At 34.9% G+C, this 23,076-nt stretch overlaps 1 protein-coding gene across 3 annotated transcripts in view; it reads left to right on the top strand.

Moving 5' to 3' along the window:
• cacna2d4a (calcium channel, voltage-dependent, alpha 2/delta subunit 4a) overlaps positions 1-22,825 on the top strand; it is an 83,615-nt gene extending 60,790 nt beyond the window's left edge. Inside the window, exons 28-40 of one of the 3 annotated variants that reach the window (XM_024287755.2) lie at positions 11,466-11,527; positions 15,535-15,549; positions 15,833-15,877; positions 16,085-16,147; positions 18,135-18,205; positions 18,564-18,639; positions 18,728-18,780; positions 19,486-19,541; positions 19,800-19,820; positions 21,238-21,358; positions 21,672-21,787; positions 21,935-22,017; positions 22,092-22,825. In XM_024287755.2, coding sequence (XP_024143523.1) covers positions 11,466-11,527; positions 15,535-15,549; positions 15,833-15,877; positions 16,085-16,147; positions 18,135-18,205; positions 18,564-18,639; positions 18,728-18,780; positions 19,486-19,541; positions 19,800-19,820; positions 21,238-21,358; positions 21,672-21,787; positions 21,935-22,017; positions 22,092-22,184 — 875 coding nt within the window. In that variant the 3' untranslated portion in view covers positions 22,185-22,825. The remainder of the gene's footprint in view (positions 1-11,465; positions 11,528-15,534; positions 15,550-15,832; positions 15,878-16,084; positions 16,148-18,134; positions 18,206-18,563; positions 18,640-18,727; positions 18,781-19,485; positions 19,542-19,799; positions 19,821-21,237; positions 21,359-21,671; positions 21,788-21,934; positions 22,018-22,091) is intronic. The other 2 variants (XM_036210158.1, XM_036210159.1) reach the window with 2 other exon arrangements.
• Positions 22,826-23,076: the final 251 nt, after the last annotated feature.

The following is a 23,076-nucleotide window of genomic DNA, read 5'->3' as shown; positions in this document are numbered from 1 at the left end:
AAAATGGGGGGGTTAATATCGAGGACTTTGGGCCAATGATTTTGGCCGCAAATTATGTTTTTTGTGGCCGGCTCCAGCAGGAGGAGGGACTTCCGGCTATTAATTGTCGAATGCCATATATTTTCTCTGTGGTCAGATTCTCTTGAGTTGAGCACTGCTCAGAGCCTCACTCAGTGCGAAGTATTGTTTGAGCCACTCTGCCTGCATTACCGAGCGTTTCTATCTGGACCTGATCTTTTGTTTTTTCTGACCCTGGTTCGTCTCTGACACAGTTTGCTTGCCGTCTGGCTCAATCTATGCCAGTCTCGTTCTACCAATCATCTGATCTCTGATGTTCCCATTCTCGTGTTTGACCACCTCGATTTAGCTTTATGAACTTTTAGCCGTGTTTTGACACCTGTCGTTCCGTCTGAGCTAATCAGCCTGCTGCACATAGAACCAGCTGTTTGTGACTTTAAGATTGTCACGCTTCCGGTTTCTGAAACTTTGTTTTCAAAATAAAATGCTTCTACAAGATTTTCTTTTTAAGTCCTAAAATATATGTGTTTAATTTTTTTACAGATTGTGAAGATTCAATGAAACAGAGTTGTTAAATTGTAGAAGTAATTTCTGAATTAAGGAAAAATCTCGTTTTTTATCCGGCAGTTTTTCAAAATAAAACTTCCTTCAGGATCAGAAAATAAACTCAAGTTAAAATAACTAAAACAACTAAAGTTATCGGGTGTGGTCCTAGAAAACAACACTTTTTTTTTTTTGTTTTGGGGTTTTTTTGTCTTAAAATGACAATCATTGCTAAAATACCTTTAAAATTTTTCTAAACATGATTGGAGTGGGTCTTTAGTGACAATAATTCCCATAAATGTGTCAATTTGAATACCTGATAAAACAACCCAAAAAGGTTTTTCTTGTACATTAAACATTTAGCCTAAAGTTCTTTGATTAACATGTAGTGATGACATCTTTTAAATTATTTCCTAATTAAACTGGGAGATTAGATTCATCTCTCATGGTAATTTGTTCAAAAAGGCATGAAATTAAACATCCCGTACAAATGACCATGAACTGCTGTTTCTATGTTCATCCTATATAAACAAGCTTTTCGGGTGTTTTAAAGGGGACAACTATGGGAGAATGCTTTTTATTTGAGTAAAATGTCCTTTTAATTTGAAAGAAATTTATCAGTGAAACCATTGATTTTATTGTTTGTTTAGCAACTCTATGAAAATAAATTTAGATCAGCCCAGCTTTTTCATTTACCACCTATGTGCATCTTCTTTGGTGCTTCATTCAGTCGCGCACAGCAGTTAAAATTGGAGAGTGCTCAGCTCCCCTGTATTCACGCAGACTGCTTTGATTCCCTTTGCAAATGCAGGCTCTAAGCAGGATTTGTGTCATGAATTTAATTCTTGGCGAGCCTCTGCAAGGCTTCAGGATGCACTTTTCCATGAAAGCTGTGAAAGATGGTTGCCTCGAAGGACTGAAGTTAATATGAAAGCTAAATATACAACTCTCTCAAATATATCGCCTATTGTTCAACTATATTATGATGCAGGACATACTGCAAGATATTCTTTCAATCAGTAATTGTTTTTAAGGGTGTATTTTCCAGTCACATGTGCATTTCTGAAAGGGTAATCTTCTCATTGGTCCCCACTGTGCACTCAAAGGTGAGTGCACCGCTTAGAGGTGCAGAGAATTCCATGTCAGTGACACCTTAAATAGCTGTTTATGACTCCACAATTCAGCTTTAGCACTACGTATCACAGTTTAAAGGGCTCAAACAGTTTTTAGGGCTCTTTTTTTTAATGGTACACTATATCTTTTCCAACATTAATGGGTTTTGTACGCTCGTATTTCAAGTGTTTAAATTTTTACTCCAGTTTCCAGTCAGGATGAAATGACAGCTGTCTGTGATGTAACCTGAATGCAATCTTTCACACACGTCTGTTTTATAAATAAAATAATGAAAAAAATATATTCTGCCTCTCTTTCTCAAAGTGGCACTAATGGCTAAGTCTGTTGATGGTGAAAAAGATATGAAAAATGTGATGGTTTGAATGGAGGAAGCATATTTTTTCACTTTTGCAGCTGTTTGTTATGGTGTTATCTAGCATTTCAGTTGGTTCGTTTACTCCCTTTGGGGGTCGATTTAAATCCCTGTAGTCCCATCTGCCTCTTAAATTAATGCCGTATTAATGTAAACCTCTGCTGCATTTGCCATAAGTTGCCCTAAATGGATGACAATTGAGGTCCCACTGTTTTTAAGCTTTGCCCTTCTGTATCTTAGAGCTTTTTCTTCTTCCTGCACTTATCCGTGCCTCTACCCTTGCTCTGTAATTTACTGTGCTATTGGGCGAGTGTCAGCGAAGATGAAGTGATCCAAGGCTTTGTATTAACACCAGCTCTGGCCAGCATGCTTGGCACTTCTACCAGCAGTTCCCTTAGAGGGCAACTCGCTTCAAGACACGACCCATCTGCACAGACTCACACTAACAGAGGAGAAAAGAATTTGTAGATGTTTAAAGTTCTGCCACAAGAGTTAGTGTTGTCTACCAAAAGTTATATTTACACCTATAAATAAGACTGAAATAAATACCAGCTTTAGGATTCTGTTAGCAAAAAGCAGTACACTTGAAGTTCATTTTATCAGGTACACTTGAGTATTTGTAACGGCAAGTATACCGTTGACCAGGTACATGTAGTGCAGGAATTATGCGGTTCTGAATTTATGTATAATGGATCGTTGACACCTTTCTTGTGATCATAAGTTACTGAGAATTATTAGAAAGCTTTTGTTGCATCTTTAGTAAAGCTAAAGAGAGACCAAAACAACTCTCTTCTTCTAATCCAAGATAATAACTCTTTTTACTGCCTCAGTACACAAGTAATTTAAATTTAATTTAATAAAATGCAGAGCAATACATCCTCTTCATCAACCATCAGTCATGGAAACACAGAAAAAAGCACAGTTCTAATTCAGGATTCACATAAAAACTCCTAATCTGTAATAGTTCAGTGAAACCAACGTCCAATAGAACATTTGTCTTCACCACAAGATCTGTCAAAGCAAACCTGGTGGATTATGAAGTATTTTTGGTGCATGCCATCTCTCTTTAAGTTTAAGACTCATTTATTCATCCCAAGCTGATTTCTTTTGAAACGCGCCAAAATATATCCTAGCCAGACAGACAGATGGTTGAGTGGGACTTCCTAGAAAAGACAAGGAGACTGAGTGACACCGGCAGCCTGGGGAAATAGAGAGGTAGAGGGAAAAGAGAGATGTGAAAGGCCAAGAAAGCCTGAAATAACAACAAATTTAGTCAAAAATTAGTTCTTAATTATTGTTTTTATTCCATTACATTTTTGGTGAACACAAATTAAACGTATGATAATCAAACAAGCTGCTATTTTCAGTAGTTGATGCTGAAAATGTAGATAAACCTGCATTATTAAATGCAACCATTATTATTAAAGCAAAATCTGTCCCCATTCCATATATATATTACATATATAACTAGTTATTTTATTTGATATAAAACATTTATCTTCTTTGGCACAGTTGTGCCATCTAAACATGCTTCCTCATTTAATGCTTTTTCATCCCCAGGTTCTTATATAACACCCTTCAGTGCTAATCCTCGTGGCTTTTAGCCTCTTTTTATATTGTTGGTTGGCATTTTAGCCATTGCTAAATATTTTTTTGAGTCTCTTTGGCTAGATATATAAAAGTTTTATTGTGTGAATACTGTAAAGTGAATTTCCCGCTCCTTTCCATATGTGTTTTGGGACATAAAAACTCAATCACACTTAAAGGGATTCAAGACTATACTGCTTTTACTTTTGGTGCTGATATATTTTATGGTTTTTAACATTTACACAATTTATTAACTTTTTAGCACCATTGAAAATAAATAGGAAATGCTTCAAATGCTTCAAAAACGTTGTACACTTTTGAAACATATGTAATCTTGGTGTTAAAACGTTCAGTATGTTCAGGAGATTCTTGATATCTTTTACGCATTTTAACATTTTTTTTAGCAATTTATGTGATTTTTCAGCTCCATAGAAATTCACTTTGAAACCTGTGCAATATTGGTATCAAAACATTCAATTGATTCTATATACTTTTTGGTATTCATACTTTTTTTTAAATTATTTTACGCAATTTATGCGATCTTTTTCCAATAAATATTCCAAATTTGTTGTGCACTTCGAAACCTATGTAATATTGATATCAAAACGTTCAGCACGTTCAGGACATTCATGCTTGTACTTTTAGTATTCACAATTTTTTTTCTTTTTTTAATTTTTACGCAATTTTTGAGATTAATTTCAAGAAATTAAAAAAAAGTGCAATTTTGGTATCAAAATGTTCAGTACGTTCAGGACATTCATGCTTGTACTCTTTGAAATCATAATATTTATGGTTTTTTAAATTTTACACAATTTTGCGATTTTCTCCAAATTCTTGATGCACTTTCTGCAAATTATGCAAGTTTGGTATTAAAACATTCATCACGTTCAGAACATTCATTCCTGTATTTTTTTGTATTCATATATTTTACACATTTTAAACATTTTTTGCAATATTTGCGATTTTTCAAACAAAAATCTTCAAATTCTTTTTGCACTTTCTGCAAATTCTGCCAGTTTGGTATTAAAACATTCAGGATATTATTTAACAAATTAAGTAAAAAGCTTCACCATCTTCAGCTATTACATTGAGAAAAAAAAAATTCACACTAGCATCATCAAAGTTAATGCAACTTTTCTAGTTTTTTTTTTGTGTTTTTTATATATATATATTTTATATCCAGATCTTCTTTTTTTCCTTATTGCCACAGTGTTTTTGTTGCTAGATGCAACATTTTGGTCTCCACCTTATAAAAATATGGCTCTTTTTGTGCCACATTTTAATTAAAAACGTATCAGTTTATTATTTGGCTACCTCAGAGTCTACTACTCTGTTTAAATACCCCCAAACAAGCAATTTGGGGGTATTTATTCACCTTTTTGCAAAATCTTTTTTTTTGTAAAATGCTTAATTATGTAAAAAGTAAATGTCTGTTCAAGTACTGTGTAATATATTGAGGGGATATCTCACAAGAATGGTGTTTGCGCATATTATATTAAAGAAAACTTAATGTTTTTTCCCTTCAGGATTTTGACTCATATTTGTTCCTCTTTTCTAATCTGTTTGTCTTTTGTTGCTATTTTTTTAAAGACATTTTGGGCATTGATGCCCTTTAAAGACAGAAAAAACTGACATACAACAAAAGCCACAGGCTGAATTCAGCTGCAATCAGGACATCCAGCTCCAACGGGGATTAATGAAGTATTTGTTAACTAAATTAAGTCATATATATATCGTGCACCCATCAGGATGAAGCTTTATTTCTTTAGGCTTTGTTGATTAGAATCCTAAAAAATCACTATCATAAAACAACACACAACCAAATCCTTGGATTGGGATGTTCAATAACTTTATTTTAAAAACAATTTTAAATAAAAAAGTTTGTTAGAATAAACCGGCCTGAGATTGTTCAGAACAAAAGACAGCACCACCGTTTTTATTCAGCTTTTTTCCCCCCTTACATGTTTTTTCCTGTTTCTCCGTTATGAATGATTTAGTGAGTGGGCCTTATAAAGAGCAGCTCAAGAGAGCTCAGAATCTAGGTTAAGTTAAGGTGGGCTCTGCTGGCTTGGAAGTTCCTGCATGTGTACTCTCAATGTCAACATTTATTTCCATTTTTAAAAAGCAGGTCACGCATTTAATCTAATACGGTTGTGTCACCTTAGAGATCACAACTGCTTTTAGATTGTTGTATCATCTGATGAATGTATTTTTTGAAGTAAAAAAGTTGCAGATAACCTAGAGGAGACTGAGTTCTCACATTGTCATTCAGTCTCTGCTCTCTCCTGTTGCTTTGGTAACAGGATGTCATTGCAGGTATCGTCAAATTGTCAGGAAACAGAGCAGAGCATGGTCTTTCAAAGCTGAAAGTCCTCACAGAAACTCCATTTTAGGGTTACAGGTTAGATGTTTATATACTGGACAGTGTCAATACTTTTTATTTTTAAATATAAGTACCTACAAAAATGTTATGCTCACTTTTTGTGCTCATATTTATTTTTATTTCCTGCTTGTGCATCAGTATGTATGAATGTCATTGTGGGTGTTCAGATGTCAAGGATTTTTTTCTCGGTCTAATCATAGATTCGGGTAGTAGAGACTTTCTTTTATTTTTAAGCAATAAATGTCATTTATAAAAACTCCCTTCTTGGCTTTGATCAAAAGTGTGTTGCCTGGCAACATCATCACCTTTGTTGAACGCAAGTCAAAGTTTCTATTGAGGCAGAAAACGCAGTAATTTTTGGCATCTGGATTTAAAATACTATTTCTTTTTTTCTTGTGGGGGAGATAAATATTTTTGAGCAAAAATGAAAAAAAATAAAATAAAGATCTGGAAGGATTTTAGAACAAACCCACTTAAGATTCTACTGATAGAATTACAGGAAAAGTTCTTTATTTGTAAGAACATTTTCACCTCTGCATCATCCAATAAAGATAAATAGAGGATTAGAGAATTAGAAAAAGCTTGCAACAAATCTTAATAGAACTATTGTATTTATAAGTAGTACAAGGCAAAGGAAAATTAGCACAAGGATGGCAGCAAAACAATAAAAATGTTTTTTAAAAATTGGGATATTTGGGTGAAACTGGAAAAAATGGAAAGTACAATAACAAATATACGATATTTGGCTGTTTTTAGTTAGATTATGTTGGATATTTGTGATGCAGAAGTGAAACTATTGACAGTACAAGCCTAAATCACCATCAACGTTTTAAATGACTGAAGAAATACAATAAAATATAAAAGATTTGATCCTACTTTTCCTTTTTCTGCATCTTTATGATACTTTTTTAAACTTGACACTTTGAAATTTAATTGGATGTTTATTCTATTGTGGCACACACATAGCTGAGGAACATAATAGATAGATTACATACAAAAGGAGAAAGCTGTAATCTGTTTGTCTATTGTTTTTGATTCTTTCTTGCATGAAAGTATCCAAACACAGCAGAAAAAGATGTGGAGAATGACAGTTTTACGTTTGTTATTCGCCATTCACTGCAAACATTTTTATTCTAATTTCTACTTATATTTTAAAATGAACACCAAAAGTAAGATAGCATGTTCTGACAGCTACAGAATAAATAATAAGAGTGTCAATCAATAGATTATAGACGAGACATCTCAACTGTCTCACATTTGATCTTTACCATAAATTGCCGCAACTCATTCAAAACTGGGTTTCCAGTTGTGTTTTTGACTTTTTAAAAGGCTTTAACCTTTCCATCTCTCTCTTTATTAATCAGTCTCCCTCTGTGCCTTATGACTCCGCCACATGAAATAATCTGTTGCCTTGATTACATAGTTCTGTCTGTGCTGACATCCTTCTTTTAGCTTCCTTTGACAGCTCTGGTCTCTGATGGCCTCCGTGCTGTTAGCCCCATTTTCACTTCTGTGCTTTGCAACTTAGCAACTGTGTCAGTTTAATTTATGCTGTGACTTCTGATGTATTTATTTCTCTTTTCACTCCAGAAATCGTTGACGCTTGTCTTCTGGCTGCTGCATTTAGATATCTCGTACTTTTAGGTTATCGATTGCAACAGTTGAAAGGTTGATGCAAAACAGGCGGCAGGATTTTCTCTGCCATTTCTGCAGCAAAGATGCTAAATAGCATTTGTTCCATTAAAAGAAATATTACATATTTGAAAATATTCAGCAGTAGCTTATAATATTGTCAACAATTTGCATCTAACTTGACTTGCAGATACTGACTCCTTCGTAACATGCTCTCATCATTGTAGCTGGTAAGAAGAGAGAATTACTCAATTTTCACTGTTTATGATTTGAACAGGTTTAATTTCTTTTAAGTTTTAATCAATTTGAAGCTGAAATTTAATAATGAGTCTTAAAAATATTCCAAATTCATTTTTTTCCAATACATGTACAGTCAGTTTGTTATTGTAAGCCTTTTTTTAACAATTGTTTTTGACAAATTTAATTTTGTAGAGAATTTTTTTAAGAGCAAATTCTGCCCCATAATGCTAAGAAATGTCTTTATTGTAAGTTAATGAGCTGGGAATGTATCATAATATGGAATTTTTAAACAATATCTTGGCTTTGAAAGTATACTGTATGCACACAGGTGATAATATTGCGGTATGAAGTAAAGCTAAGATTTTTTAAAGAACTTTTTCAAAGTTAAAACCATGATATTGAACCATAATATTCTTTTTAGGGAACCTGTCTTGGGTAATCCTTGCTGTCTGCTTGAGGTCATTGTCATGTTGGAAGACCCAGTCGTAACACCGTTCAGTTATTCTGTCCCATGTGCAGAAAAATCCCCCCATAGCATGATGCTACCACTCCCATGCTTTGAAGTAGATATGGTGTTCTTGGGATGGTACTCATCATTCTTCTTCCTCCAAACATGGGGAGTGGAAATAAGACCAGAAAGTTCTAATTTGGTCTCATCTGGCCACATGACTTTCTCCCATGACTCGTCTGGATCATCCTAATGCTCGATGGCGGGTCTAGACGGTGGTCCCAGCTCTTTTCATGTCATTGTCAAGCTCCTCCCGTGTATTCCTCACCTTTGTAAGGATCATTGAGACCCCATGAGGTGAGATCTAGCATGGATCTCCAGTCCGAGGGAGATTGACAGTCGTGTTTAGCTTCTACTATTTCTAATAATTGTTCCACTAAGTTCTCTGTAGCCCTTTCCAGCCTTGTAGAGGTCCACAATTTTGTCTCTGGTGTCTGTCGATATCTCTTTGGTCTTGGCCATGTTAGTAGTTGGATTCTTACTGATCTGATTGTATGGGACGGACAGTTGTCTTTATGCAGCTAACAACCTCAAGCAGATTCCTTTAATTTAGGAGAATGTGGACTATTGAAAGGCGTACTAACAGATCTTTGATGGTCAGAACTCTATGTGATAGACAGGTGTTCAAATACTTATTTGCAGCATTAACATGCAAATAAAGTATTTTAAAAAATCATATAACATGATTTACAGATTTTTTTATATTTTATTATATGTTGCTGTACACATGTGCCCCTTTTCCCTAAGTTGCAAGATCATAAGGTGTTCAAATACTTATTTTCCTCTCTGTACCAATGCAACATCAATGAGGAATCTCTAGAAAAAACAGAATATAAACTAAAATCATGCAGCTACTTTTTGCTTGCTTTGCAAAAAGAAAAAAGGGGTTTTAGGCTGACACTATAAACCAGAGGCTGTGCAGCTGCTCACATCCCTTATTTCAGAAACTGCTACTGTTCAGATTTAATTAAAAAAAATAGCTTAAAATATTGATTATTCTCAAAACCAGTAGATCTTATGATAAAATGATACGATTAAGCGATGTGTTTATGGTTCAGTCTTCTATGCAGTCAGTGACAGTTCCCATCCCTCTGTCTGTCACACCTCAGTCTCATCAGAGTTATAGCTAATTAGATCCAACCCTTCCTTGCGACGCTTTTATTTATTTATTTATTTGTTTGTTTATTCATTTTCTGTTGAAAACAGGCTGTGCTGTGATTGGCAGCCCTTGCTAATTGTATCTCAGTTTGGGAGCACCAGGCATATGTTTGCACCCCCCCCACACACACACACAGACTAACTCAGAAGTGGAGATATTCTTGGCTGCATCTAGGAAAGGTCATGCGTGTCCTTGTGATCGCAGTTGAATGCATGCTAAACTTGTGCTATAAGTGCTAAACGCTCGCAAGCTGTGCAAACACATAATGAAAAAGACGTCAACTGCACACACACACAGATGCAGGGATCAGTGTGGTAGTTTTAATTAGATCTGGCCTATCAGCTTCCAGCTCCAAGGGGCAGAGAAGGCAGATTACTGCTGCCCTCTATTATGGCTTCTCACTGAAATGACCGCGGCCTTGAATGTCTTCAAAGTGAAGTGGAATGTTTTTAGACAGAAAACACAAAAGATGATTCAAGTATTTCACGCGGATTCATACATATATATATATATTTTTTTTTATTTCAATGTGACAAAAACAGTCAAAAGCACCTTTGAAGGGACATTTTTAAAGGCCAAACACCTTGTTCTGTGTAACAGGCTAATTGCATCAGCATAAGAGCTGATTTTTACACAGAGCGGAAGAAATGATGACGCACAAGAGAGATACAAAGCAAGTCTACAGATGCAGTTTTCTTTAAATGGCCTTTATGGACCTTATAGCATTTCACAAACAGAACTGCTCAGTTCCTTTACAGCCTTCAGAAAAGATTAGTTTCTCTAACTTCCTCTAATAGTCACCAGAATTTTTCTATTAATAAATATTCAGACAGAAATGAGACACCTCACTATAATTTAAATGCATCATAGAGATAGCAAAAGCAGATTAAGTTTTTGCCTTTTGTCGTATTTTTTTTAATAGATGAGTTCTCTTTGATGAACATGCATGTCCCACAAATTGCACATAAAGTTAATTGAATATAAATTGGATGAAGGAGTGAGTGAAAGCATGCATATTTGTCTACCTGTCACACATGCTAAACTATTTCAGATTTAATTGATGCTAGGGCCTAAAAGGTAAAAAACGAGATAAATCATTTGTGTCATGCTGTGCAAAAACACGTATCATCATTGTGGGTGAGGTAATGCATGTGTACAGGGTTGTGCATTGTGCGCACTGACTGCACTGAGCACGCCTGGAGAAAAAATGCTGAGTCTTTGACGCTAATACGAAGTGTCATATCTTCCTTCACGGAGCGTGTTTTTTGTTGTGCATGCGCACGTATGCGGTGCGTGCGCGCTAAGAACTTGTGCAATTACGGATCCTGTTTTCATGTTACAAAGCTGACTAAAGTGCTGACAGACATGCAGCCCTAAGCTGACTTCAGCAGTCGCTCTATTGCTGGGTGGATGTGCTCATAAGACATGCAAACTAATTCCAGGCATAATGGTGACTGAGTGCTATGTTGTGTACACATGTCCACACATGGAGGCTAAAATTAAACGCTCAGAGGCTTAGAGTTGCTCTATTACCGTTTGTTTTGGTTTTTTGCAGATACCAGAATGAGGATTTTCCTTTCCATGATTTGAAAATCAACCTAAATATATAGCTAAGATATTGAAATGCTTTCCTTTCCTCTTTATGTTATTATCTGTATGGATTTAGCAATGATTCTAATTTCATTTTAAAGATGAATTGTATTTAATATGTTGTGATGTGGAAATTAAACTTTTAAACCATTTGTTTTAACACCACTGGTTGTAAAAAAAAAAAATGTGATTAATTGCATGTAAAAAAAAAACAAGTATGTTTTAGTAGAAATATGCAAAAATGTTATGGTGGTCTTATGTGTTCATTTTAAAGGTTTTTAATCTCAGTTTCGGTTTTTTCTTTGTTTTTTTTTTTAAGCTATTGGAGTCCAGATGTCTGTTGGAGCGATGGAATCCAAATTTTGGGCCATCACAGCTCAGGTAAGATTTTAATATCTGTAGATCTACATTATACTTACACACAAAAACACATGTAAATTAACTTTTTTTAGTGATAAATATTCTGTGAGTATTAATCCTTGCTAAACGTGGCTAAATTCTGTTAACAGTCCCCCCAAAATGTTTAAATTCTTCAGCTTGATCACCACTTTGACATAAAATTATGTTTTGTTTGCTTGTTTTTAATCTCTGTAAACTTTGATTAAAACCAAAAGGACAGTTTCCATCTATATACTCATTTATTGTGAATATAGAATATAAATTGGCCAAATGTTTAGTCACGGACTCATTTATTGAGTTATTTTCCAATCCTTTACAGTAAAGCAACTGTGTTTTACTTTAAAAAAAACCACTGGATCATTACACAAATACATTAAAAAAAATTTTTTTTTACCAGTTTGATCATTTATTGAAGTCAAAATTGCAGGTTAATGTGATGTTAATACATATAAAACGTATCATTGTAACTGTAAGTAGACTGACAATCATTAATTAGGACTGCATGATTCAAGGAAAATCACAGATTTTTGCGCACGAGTGACAGTGTAAGTGTTGCTTTCAATGTGCTGCTAAACTCAACTCTAAATATCGAAACATCCAATGTCTAGACAAAAAAATTCCATTTATTATTTCATGATTCCCACATAAAAACTGAAATGGGAAAATTTCACATCCAAATAATATTTTTTTTTATTGTATATAGTGCATTAATTTTGTTAGTTACAATTTTTTAGGACGTAGAAATGTGCAAATATTCAATTTGTATTTAAAACTTTGATAAATGTTCTTTTTACATGCTTGTTTTGCACCAAATATATTACAATGTAAAAGGTAATAAAAAATAAATGATTTTTTGTAATTTGAGGCATCCCCCTGCATTCTTTTTCTGGCATATTTCCTGCCTGTGCTTAAAACAAATTGCTCCTTGTGGTGAAAATGTAAAACATTAAATGCCGTCCCTTGATTAGTAGTTTTGGTGCATATCCTGAATTATGTGCAGAGTTTCATAGCGGGTCCAGGATGAAAAATGTGAGTAATTTTCAGGGGCTTGCTTAATTTGGCGAAACACTTTTGTTGCAGCAGGTGTTCCTGAGTTTGGTCCCTCTCCACCTCTCCAGCTCCCACAGCTGTAAATGACAGCACTTAAAAGGCCATTTAAGACTGCTGGCTAGCCATTAGGTGATGGATAGCAATGACAGCTTGGCTCTGCAACTCCCTGATGTGTTCACTTTTGTGTGTCTGAGTTCATGTGGGGCTTTTTTCTTCTTATTTTTGTGGATATTTGTGCATTGACTTTAAGTAGAATTCTTGTCGGGATAATCAAATTAAGTTAATTTGTGTGCTTTTTCTTTAAATGTTTCCCCACTCTGCTCATTTTAAGTCATTCCATCTCTTCTTTCACTCTCTTTATCTCCTAAATTGACTCCTTCCCTCCCTCCAAAACAGCCAGAATATCTTATCTACTTGTCATGTACTTGATCTTTCCAGTATGTGCTTTTTTTTTTGTTTTAGCGTGCATTTTCATGTGTGTCAATATATGTGTGAGCATGAAATCCACTGCGTGGTCTATTTTGAGTGTTCCACTCCCTCAGGAGTGCAGATACTGCACCTACTGTGAATTCCTAATGAAAGTGGCATCAACAGGCGGAAGAACACGACAGCTACAGCATACTGTATCTATATATTATAAGGTACTACAACCCTAGAACTCCACGAAAGCAGGTATTTTCATAAAACGTCATAAAAACCGAAATATTATTTTTCCTCCTTTGTTCAATCAAGGAGAATTTTATAAAGGTACATCAAATTTAGTGTAAATCCCATCATATGAGCTGGCATGGATCTTTTACAGTTCATTGCTCTTTTGTTTTATCTGAAATCAAGTGGTGCTGTGGGGTGATAGTAATGGGAATTAAAGTATGATAGATTTTTTTGGTCTCTCACATTTTGGACAGCCATTTATTACCCACAAAGGAATCGGGCCTTTCCTCCTTCCCTTTTTTCTCCTTTTATTGCTCTCTCCACTGCATCCATTAGCTTAACCAACAGGATTGATGGTTCAGTTCCATAAATATCACTCATCTTAATGGGAGTTTTGTTTACAAACCAGGTTGTTTTATGTTTCTGGGTGTACGATACTTAATTTATCAGTCTAGACTAAAGTTTTGTTTTCCCTTTATATTATGAAATAATAAAAATTCATGTAAAGTACATTCAGTACTCGAGGTGAATGTGAATATTGTTTTTATTAAACAGGGATTTTGAGAATTCGAAGCTAACGCAAAATGATTACAAATCACTGCAGGAGTTCATAAAGGCTTCCCGATTGATCGAAATGGCAACAATAAAGGGCCATTAATCCGATAAAGTCCACAACTTCAAAGAATAAGCTGAAATTTCAATTTTGGGGGGGAATTAAGATTTTTTTCTAAAGCCCTTGATTAATTCCCAAATAAATTCCTTTTTTTTAAAGAGATATATCAATAATGATATGATATTTGGTAGATTTTTGCTCTTTAAGTATTGTCATGAGTATTCAAGACAAAAAAACACCTTATTTATCCACTGTCTAGAAACTATTACTCATATTTTTATCATGGTATAGTTGTGTTAGAAAAAATGTAATATCAACAAACTTGCATTATTTCAATACAGCAAGTATCCATTAAAAAAACTGAATTACAATAGATGAGTTGTTCTCACCATAACGTTTGAAAATTTGCTAAACTTTTTGCCGCCAAAAATGCACTTGAGATTCAATGGGGGCAGCCATTTTGAAATGAGCATTCCACTGCCCCTAGTGGAATGATGATAAACTACAGGGCAGAAAACATGGACCAATGGGATTTTAAGGGAAATTTGAATCATTCTGAAGAATTTAGGGGATTTAGAAAAGTGTGTATCAAATATGATACAAGAGGCTTAAAGCTTAATTAGTTCTAGAGCATCATAGTGTATGTTTAGATGTTAATGACACCATTAGCATGGATCAATTATTATTTTTTGCTGCAGAATTCATGAAATATAACATTAACAATCTTTAAATAACTAATTTAGTAAATATAGTAAAATAATTGCATTTTAGAGTTTTGAACATTCATCCCATAGTTAGTATTCTTGAAATATGACAGTGAGCTTACTTTTGAAAAATCTAAAAATCAATCTGCACATACAGACAAAACAAAAGTTAATTAGAATTATTTATCTGATTTTCAATTTTTTTTCAGTGCATGGAAAGATTTTATATTTATTGACTTGATTTTTAAAATTGTAACAAACATGCTCCTTTGAAAATTATTATGCATGAACGCATCATTTTGTCAAGCTATCTTTCCACTATTTTTGTCTTTTGAAAGTAACATAAATAAACGAATGCAGAATTTACGGCGATTTTGAGATATTTATAAACCTATGGATCCTAAATGACACAATGGCAAATGTTGTCTGTCGTAAAACATTTCCTATCACCTTTGTTGTACAGGTGGTCTGCCCTGATCTCTGTCTGTCAGCCACTAAATGATAGTTTATATCAGGAAGCAAAGGGAAACAGACACTTTGAGAAGTATAAATTGTTGCTTTCACACTTTGACATGCTCTGTTTGCTCTGACCATGAGTCCATCGATGCGATTTCCACAGACATCAATCCACATGTTTTAAACATAGAATGTGGCCTTGAAGTTATTGGGTCAGCTTTAAAGTTTTAACAGCTTTGATTTACAAAATTGGTATTTTAATGTTTCCCTTTATAGTTAATCAGCATTATTTTTATGTAATGAGTGTGCCATTAACCATTTATTTTTGTTTTTAGAGATTTTTCATCCACTCATTAACTGTTTTATATATTTACAATAAAGTTTTATTTGATCTTTTTTAAATATGAGTGTTTCATTTTGTCAAATGGCTTTTTAATAGCTGTTGTATATGTTATAAACCTAACAAAGATCTCTTTTCTTTGTGCTTTTTTCTGGATTTATCTGCAATTCCTCAGCCAAATGACACAGATGTAAGTCAATTATCCTCCTAAAACATATGTCCTATTTTTCTACAAAGCCAAATTTAACACCTCCTGCTGTTATTCTGCTTCTCACACCTCGGAAAAATCAGAATCCACACGCATTCACACAATCAAAGGCAAGCAGCAACAAATCAGGCACAAAACTGCAAATAAGACACTCAGAGGATAATCACAGAGATGCGCATCAGCAATTTATAACTCTACTTTTTCATGTGCACTCAGAAATTAGACGTCTAAAACCTACCTTCCTGTTTGTCCCTGTTTTCTTTAGTGCTCCAATGTGGAAGGGGTGTGCCCTCTCCGCTGTGATACACTTGTAAGTAAATCGTCTTCCTTATTGGAATTTCAAACTATTTTGGTGCATATATACCACAAAACCTGGAGATCATGTTGTTATGGACCATTAATGATGGAAATCTTGAGCAAACATTGATGTACCAAATCAGTGTAATTATTGTCAGTCTTGTTTGACAATTTTCTTGTCTTGCATGACTGATTTTTCTGTCTCTGCCTCTTGAATCAGGATATTGACTGTTACGCCATTGACAATAATGGCTTTGTCCTCATTTCCAAACAGCGCAGTGATGTAAGTCGACACACAGACTCACAGTCACACAAACACAACAGAGCTGGAGTGCCTTTTAATCTTTGGCTTGATTGTTTGAGAGCTCTTCTATTTGCCAGTATTCATTATCGTACAGGAGAGGACCACTCAAAAAAAAAAAAAAGTCAATTTTTAAAAAAGGCGTTTTAGCTATAAATCTAAATCACGTAGTTTTCTTGTAAGTGATTTTATCGTTACTTTAATGATAAGCTATTTTTGGTTTGCACATTTCTTTCTATACACCTTTGTGGAATTTTAGACCTTAAAAAACTTAAAAATACATATTCAAAAATTATTTTTTACTGTTGGAAAGCCTATTTATTTCCCTTTTAAATTATTCCACATTTGTATGGAACCTGTGTGGTGTGCTTGCCTTAATTTCCTGCACCATCAGATATAATGCACTGGTGTTAGCAACACCTTCACTAGAACCTGAACCTGTAAAATAATTTGTGGTGAGTCCAGATTTGGCCTACAGGAGTTGAAACATTGAAATAAAAAGTGTGGAGACATAGTAAAATAAACTCAAAAGATGTGGTAAAGCAAACCATGTCATCATTGGAGACAATCGCAGTGCAGAGAAATATTGGAATTATATTTAGCAGCCAGTGTCAATCCCAGATCTCCACAGTCTGGAGAGAACTCTATTCTCGGAGATGACAACTTTTCACCTCCTACCAGCAGCATTTATCAGAGACGCTGGAGGAAACAGGTCCGACCTCAACCCCCTTGAACACTTTGGCGTGCTCTCCGTACCAGAGTGACCAATAAAACCTATTTGGCTGACTAGACATGAATGCTGTTGGAAAATAAAAAGTCTGTCGTACTGCAGTACCAACTAATGATGCTCATCTATGTTACTGAAGCTCCTGTTTCTTTAATTATGTATTGTTAAACTGTCAGCGTTTGTTTTCTGTAACATTGTTTATTCAGGTGTACGATACTTTGTGTTACCAGGAATAAAAAATGTGACATAAATAGTGTTTTGTTGTGTTGTGTTTTGCTTTGTTTTGCTTTGTTTTGTTTTGTTTTGTTGGTTTTGTTTTGGTTGGTTTTGTTTTTTTTTGGTTGGTTTTGTTTGGTTGTGTTGTTTTGTGGTGTTCTGTGGTGTTGTGTTGTGTTGTTTTGCTTGCTTTTTTGTTTTGTTGTGGTGTGGTGTTGTGTTGTTTTGTTTTGGTGTGTTTTTTTCTGTTGTGTTGTTTTGTTTTGTTCTGTTCTGTTTTGTTGTGTTTTTTTGTTTTGTTGCGTTGCGTTGTGGTGCGGTGTGGTGTGGTTTTGTTTTGTTTGTTTTCTTTTGTGTTGTTTTGTGTTGTGTTGTTTTGTTTTGTTTTGTTATGATTTGATTCATTAGGAAAATAATCTCTTGGCTCTTGCTTTGGAAATTAATAATTTTAATGCCTTTATTTGAAAATGTATTTATTAATAACTTGATTTATTTTTGAAGCACAAATATTATTACTTCTATTCAAGCCAAAGTCACTTGTAATAAAAAAGTTTTTTTTAGACTTCAAAACTCCAGATAGCAAATATTATATTTTTTAAAGTAAAAACTAAAAAAACATTACATTCTTGTACTTTTTAAAATGTTATTCTATCCTGGTCAAAAGGTTATTTATTTTAGAAGAGTTTTCAAATTTGAAAATGTCAAAGAACCTGACTGATATTGATTTGTTCCCCTCTTGTTTCTGTGGGATTTCAATCCAAGCAGCTATTGCTTTTTGAGAAAGAGACAGAGCATCTTCTGGCATTTAAGAATACCAAAGACAAATAAACTCAACTGTATTAAGTTAATCCCCTTAATTGTTTAACTAAAGCAATCATGCCGTTTTTGTTCATGGATAAAGTAGGGCTGGCTGTTTTCAATCTGTCACACATGAAAACTAAACCAACACAGCAGTCAAAGTAACATAAGCGAGTGATGAATTCAGTCACACAGAGATTCATACTGTTTTTTTTTTTTTCCTGCTAGGCAGGAAAGTTCTTTGGCGAAGTTGACGGCTCAGTGATGACCACGCTGATCAGGATGGGCATGTTCAAAAGGTAGAGCCTGACAGACTGTTGACAGGTGTTGTTGAAGAAAACTTCATGTCATGTCGTCCTGTGCTCCTATTTTTTCCTCTTTTTCTTCTTTCTGCTCACTGGAATTCAGTGACCTTTTTCTTCAATCCAGTTTTCTTTTGTGAAAATTATACGTAATCTCTAATCAGAGATGTGTTTTTTCAAAGCATTTAAACGATTTATCAAAATATACTACAGTTTTTGACCATATTTGTCCTCAGTTTTTTGTAATGTTACTTTATCTTCCCTGTAAGAAGACTAAAATTCTATGTTTTGTCTCTAAAGGGTCAAAGGAGTATCAGTCAAAAATGGCTTCATGTGTGTTTTCTTGTTTCCTTAGGGTGTCGTTATTCGACTATCAGGCCATGTGTAGAATGAACTCACACTCTGTTAGCAGCGGCCGCACACTCTTCAGTGTAAGTCATTTGAACTTTTGTACATGAAGTTTTTAACAGAAATTATATCAGCTGTAAAAATAAAAAATACATTTTTATGCCTATTTAGCCTTTCTATGGTCTGGCTTCAGCCTTCAAGTGGATCCTCTCCAACTTCCTTCTGTAAGTGTTCTTAAAATCATTTTTAAGAAGATTAAGAAGATTTAAATGACAAAAACCAAAAAAGATGTTTATATTAATGGAGCTAAAGTAATTTCCATCTTAATTAACTTTAAAAAAAAGGGAAACCGTCCTTCAGGTGTTTCAAAACTAATTATTAAAAACAAAGAGAGGGAAAAAAGAATGGAGCCAGTGAGGAATTATTTATGACGTTACAGCCATTTTAACAAGCAGGTCAGTTTTTATTTAAATTATTAAGCAACTTTTGAAGCTCTTGTTCAAAATGTTCTATTCCGTTAGCGTTCTGCTGAAGTCGACGGGTCTTATTCAGCTTGGCAAATAACTTCAAGACTGAAAATTCGATCGTTTTTTAGCAGATGGGAAGATAAATGCAAAAGTTTTACAGAACAAATCGAATTTTTGGCAAAGGCATAATACATTTTCTGAAGTTTGGAATAACTTACATAAGTTTTTCTTCACTTTAATTTAAGGAAAGTGTTTTTTTTTAAGATCTCTATTTGCTGCCCATTACAGCAGAATATTTTCTGGACCCATTTTATTATTATTCCCTGGATACAACTTTGGGTTGTGGCCCAGTTTTTAAAATCTGCATGCAGCCTGCTTGCAGGCAATCTGCTTTAAACTACAGTCTCTGCCGGCCAACTGAACTTCTCTCTTCATCCACTTTCCTCTCTGTTCTCTATTAAGGTTCCTACTGAAATTTAATATCTGTGGATTCTGGCATTCGGAGCATTTTGCTGAGGGTAAGAGCTAAAAGAAAAATGTGTTTTTATCTTAGTTGTGTTTGAGGGATCTGACTCAAACTTGGAGGAAAATAAACCCCTCCATGCATCTTTTTGAACCATTTATTGAAATGTTAACACAAACTTTACCTCTTTAAGTCACTGTTGTCTCCTCACTTCTAACCCACTTCTTTGGTTCCATTAATAAATCTTCACCTCATTCATCGCCACACCCGTCGTCCATCCTTTGTATTTCCTCCTCATCAATCTTCCAATCAGCCAAGTCATCTTTCAGTGTGTGTGAGTATCTGTCTTCAAAGTGTTTTTTGAAGTCCCACTTCAATCATCTATTTTAAAAGTTTTTTTAATTATGCTCTTTTTTAGCATTTAGCATGTCAATTTTAGGACATAGTTTGGTAGTCGTTGATTAAAAATTTGCCTCAATTTGATTCAGTTCACCGGAGTCTGGATTCCATTTTTTTCCCCAATTCTTTCGATACACTCAATTTGATTCAATTCAATTTGGAGTTTAAACATTTAGACACATTTGTTTAGAAATACATTAATAATCTATATATATTTTGAAGATATTCATATTAATCTGATACAGTTCATACTGTAAAATGTATTAGTGAAATAATAATGAGATTGTTAATAGCGTACAGTGTTACATGGTTTCTCAAACAGAGAAGCTCCAATGATTGTTCTGCTTCTCCTGGAGGGCGTTTCAGTTTGGCCACTAGGTGGCGACTGCGCTATAGCGTTACACCTTATTCCGGAAAAAGAAGAAAGTATGAACAAAAACTGTGTTTTAGACCACAAATGGTTACTTTAAAAGAAATGTTTCCTTAAAAGAGTTTATAAAGATGTTCAACTAGTCGACTGAGCGTTAGCATTATATGTTAGCATCAAGCTTTAGCTTAATGGGTTAGATCGATCTCTACTTTTATAAGTCGATTATTGATCTATTAAGTGTATATAGATTCAGATCGATTTTATCAACCCAGCCCTAATCCTGATTCACGGCAATTTAAATAAAAAAAATCTTCAGAAATGCAATTTTAAGCTGAATAATCTTTAAAAACACACCAAAAACAGGATTTTTCTTGGGGCTTTCAAAGGAGAGCAGTGTTTCGCAGAAATTCCCCTCTGCATTTGTTGATTTGTGTGGAAGCCTTCAAACAGATTGAAACTTTGCATGTCAGATTACATAAGGCTTTTAGTGGAAGCAGACACAGCTGCCAAAAGCTTCAGGAAAGACTTTTTATTGAAGGTAATGGTCTAGATTTATCTCAAAGCATCATCTTCTGCCACATTCCTGACTGATTATCCTAATAGGATTTGTGCAGCTGTTTTTGTTTATTTGTGTCCACATCAAGGATGGATAGCTCCTCCTCTTCACTAATGACATTTGAGAAAGACTCCAGCCCCCTCTTTGACCTTGAAAATGGATGGTTAAATCACATTTAAGCTGTTAAACCAAACACCATAATTCACAGCCAGACATCTTACATTTTAATGAACCGTTATATCTTTTCTGCCAAATTCCAGCCCCATTATTTCACCTGCAAACAAACATTCCATTCACTCTTGTTTGGGAGCATGCTATAAGCTGAGTACCAATTAACAGCTGAAGCTCATTCTCCTGTCAGCCACAAACAAATTGCTTTAACCCGCATTTTCTTTAAAATTGCGACCTCGTCTGTTTCTCCATTAGCCTACGTCCATAAGAAAAAAGTGGACATCCTGCAGCCGTGTGACACCGAGTACCCCAGCTTCATTTATGAGCCGTCAGTCAAAGAGACCAACAGTATTATCAAGTGTGGACGGTGCCAGAAGTAAGTACCACTAAGAAAAAAGCTCTCTCTAAGCCTTTGACCAGCCACATTAAATCATCTTTTTAAACCCCTTTATCAGCATATTTGCTTCATAAAAGCAGTGTGTGTTTATTTTAACGTTTTGTCGAGGAAAGAGAGTGGTTGTCATTGAGTGACTGAGAAATTGGAAGAATCGGAGAAAGATTATTGAGAGGAAAAGAAAGCTATTGATAATATGCTGGGTTTGACTGCCTCCGTGTGGACAAATATGGTATTTATCTCATTATTATTTCAAACCAAAGTTGCTTAAAGACACTTCTTCTGTTTGTGTCAGAATGTTTGTAGTCCAACAGATCCCAGAGAGCAACCTGTTGATGTTGGTTGTGCAAGCTGACTGCGACTGCTCCAAGCAGTATCCGCCCTTAACCCTGGAGCCCAAAGAAGTCAAATATATCCTTTGATTTGTCAAATATCTTTTATAAAAATGTAAAATTGCTTGCTCTCATTAAGGACATGAATTTGCTTTATTTTGAGCCAGGAATTTGAATTTTTTTAATAGCAAATTCCAGTTTCTTGTTCCCCTTGACCCCGTTCAACATAATGCATCAGTAAAGTGTGACAGAATGAGGTCTCAGAAGATTCGCAGACGCCCTGAGTCCTGTCATTCTTTTCATCCGCAGGTTAGCATTTGTAATGTATTAATTGATTTGAGTAATAGCATACAATGAGTTTTGTGTCTGTTTGGATCCTGCAGGAGAATGCAGACGACTGCGGAGGAGCATCTGTCATCTCACTCCCAGCCTCCCTCCTCTTCATATGTCTTTCCATTGCTGGATCTATTTCATGATGATGGACAACTTTGTTTTTTAAAGTCTTGTTAAAAAAACTGTCTAACTTCTGGAACTTTATACATTATGACAACAGAATAAAACCATTTAATGGATTGCTGTTGCCATGGACACTTTCCGATTCATGCACGACTGTGAATTGCTTGAAAAGAAGAAGGTTACAGCATGCCTTTTTAAAGGGAACGGTGAGTCACCAGGTGCTGCAGAGCTACATTCAAGCAAGAGCGCAACAGGTCTGATCTGAAGATCTACAGTGCATTTGCAAATATGCTCATCTACCTTCAAAATCAACATTTCTGCTTCTGTTTTCATAAAAATAGTTAACAAGAAGAGAGCTGGTGAATGCGCATCAGTGGGCATTAGATGAACACGTCAGAAATGCCATACGTGGGCTGTATCAGAAATATGAAACAGTTGAAGGGTCATACTTTTTCCTTCATTTTTACATGTTTTAAATAAAAAAAATACTAGGGGTGTGTGCATTGGTAATAGTCTGGTGATACGATACGTATTGCGATACGTGTGTCTCATGACACTTATCGCGATATATCCCAAGACTGTACCAGAACCATTTTTTTTAAAGAATATTAGTTAAAAACAAAATCTGAAAATTAATACATTTAAAATGGTAAAAAAAAAAGGGCCCGATCCGAATACTCCCCTTCTCCCTCTCCCTTAGCCCTTCCCCTTCGTTTATCCCTCCGTGCTTGCTCCAAACAGAGGGTGATGAAAAAAATAGTGTCCAATATTTCGGACGTGACTTCCGTTCAATGACGTCATCAACATCGACAGTCCGCTAGCATTAGAGCGGCACTTCCAGCGGTTTAATATCCATAACAACAGCGGTTTTATAACTTTAAGAAGGTCACGCTACAACATAAAGTCATTACT

This window comes from Oryzias melastigma, linkage group LG23 (genome assembly GCF_002922805.2).
Source record: "Oryzias melastigma strain HK-1 linkage group LG23, ASM292280v2, whole genome shotgun sequence".
Lineage (NCBI taxonomy): Eukaryota > Metazoa > Chordata > Actinopteri > Beloniformes > Adrianichthyidae > Oryzias > Oryzias melastigma.
Note: the sequence above shows the minus strand (reverse complement) of the source record. Positions and strands in the feature narration are given on the sequence as shown.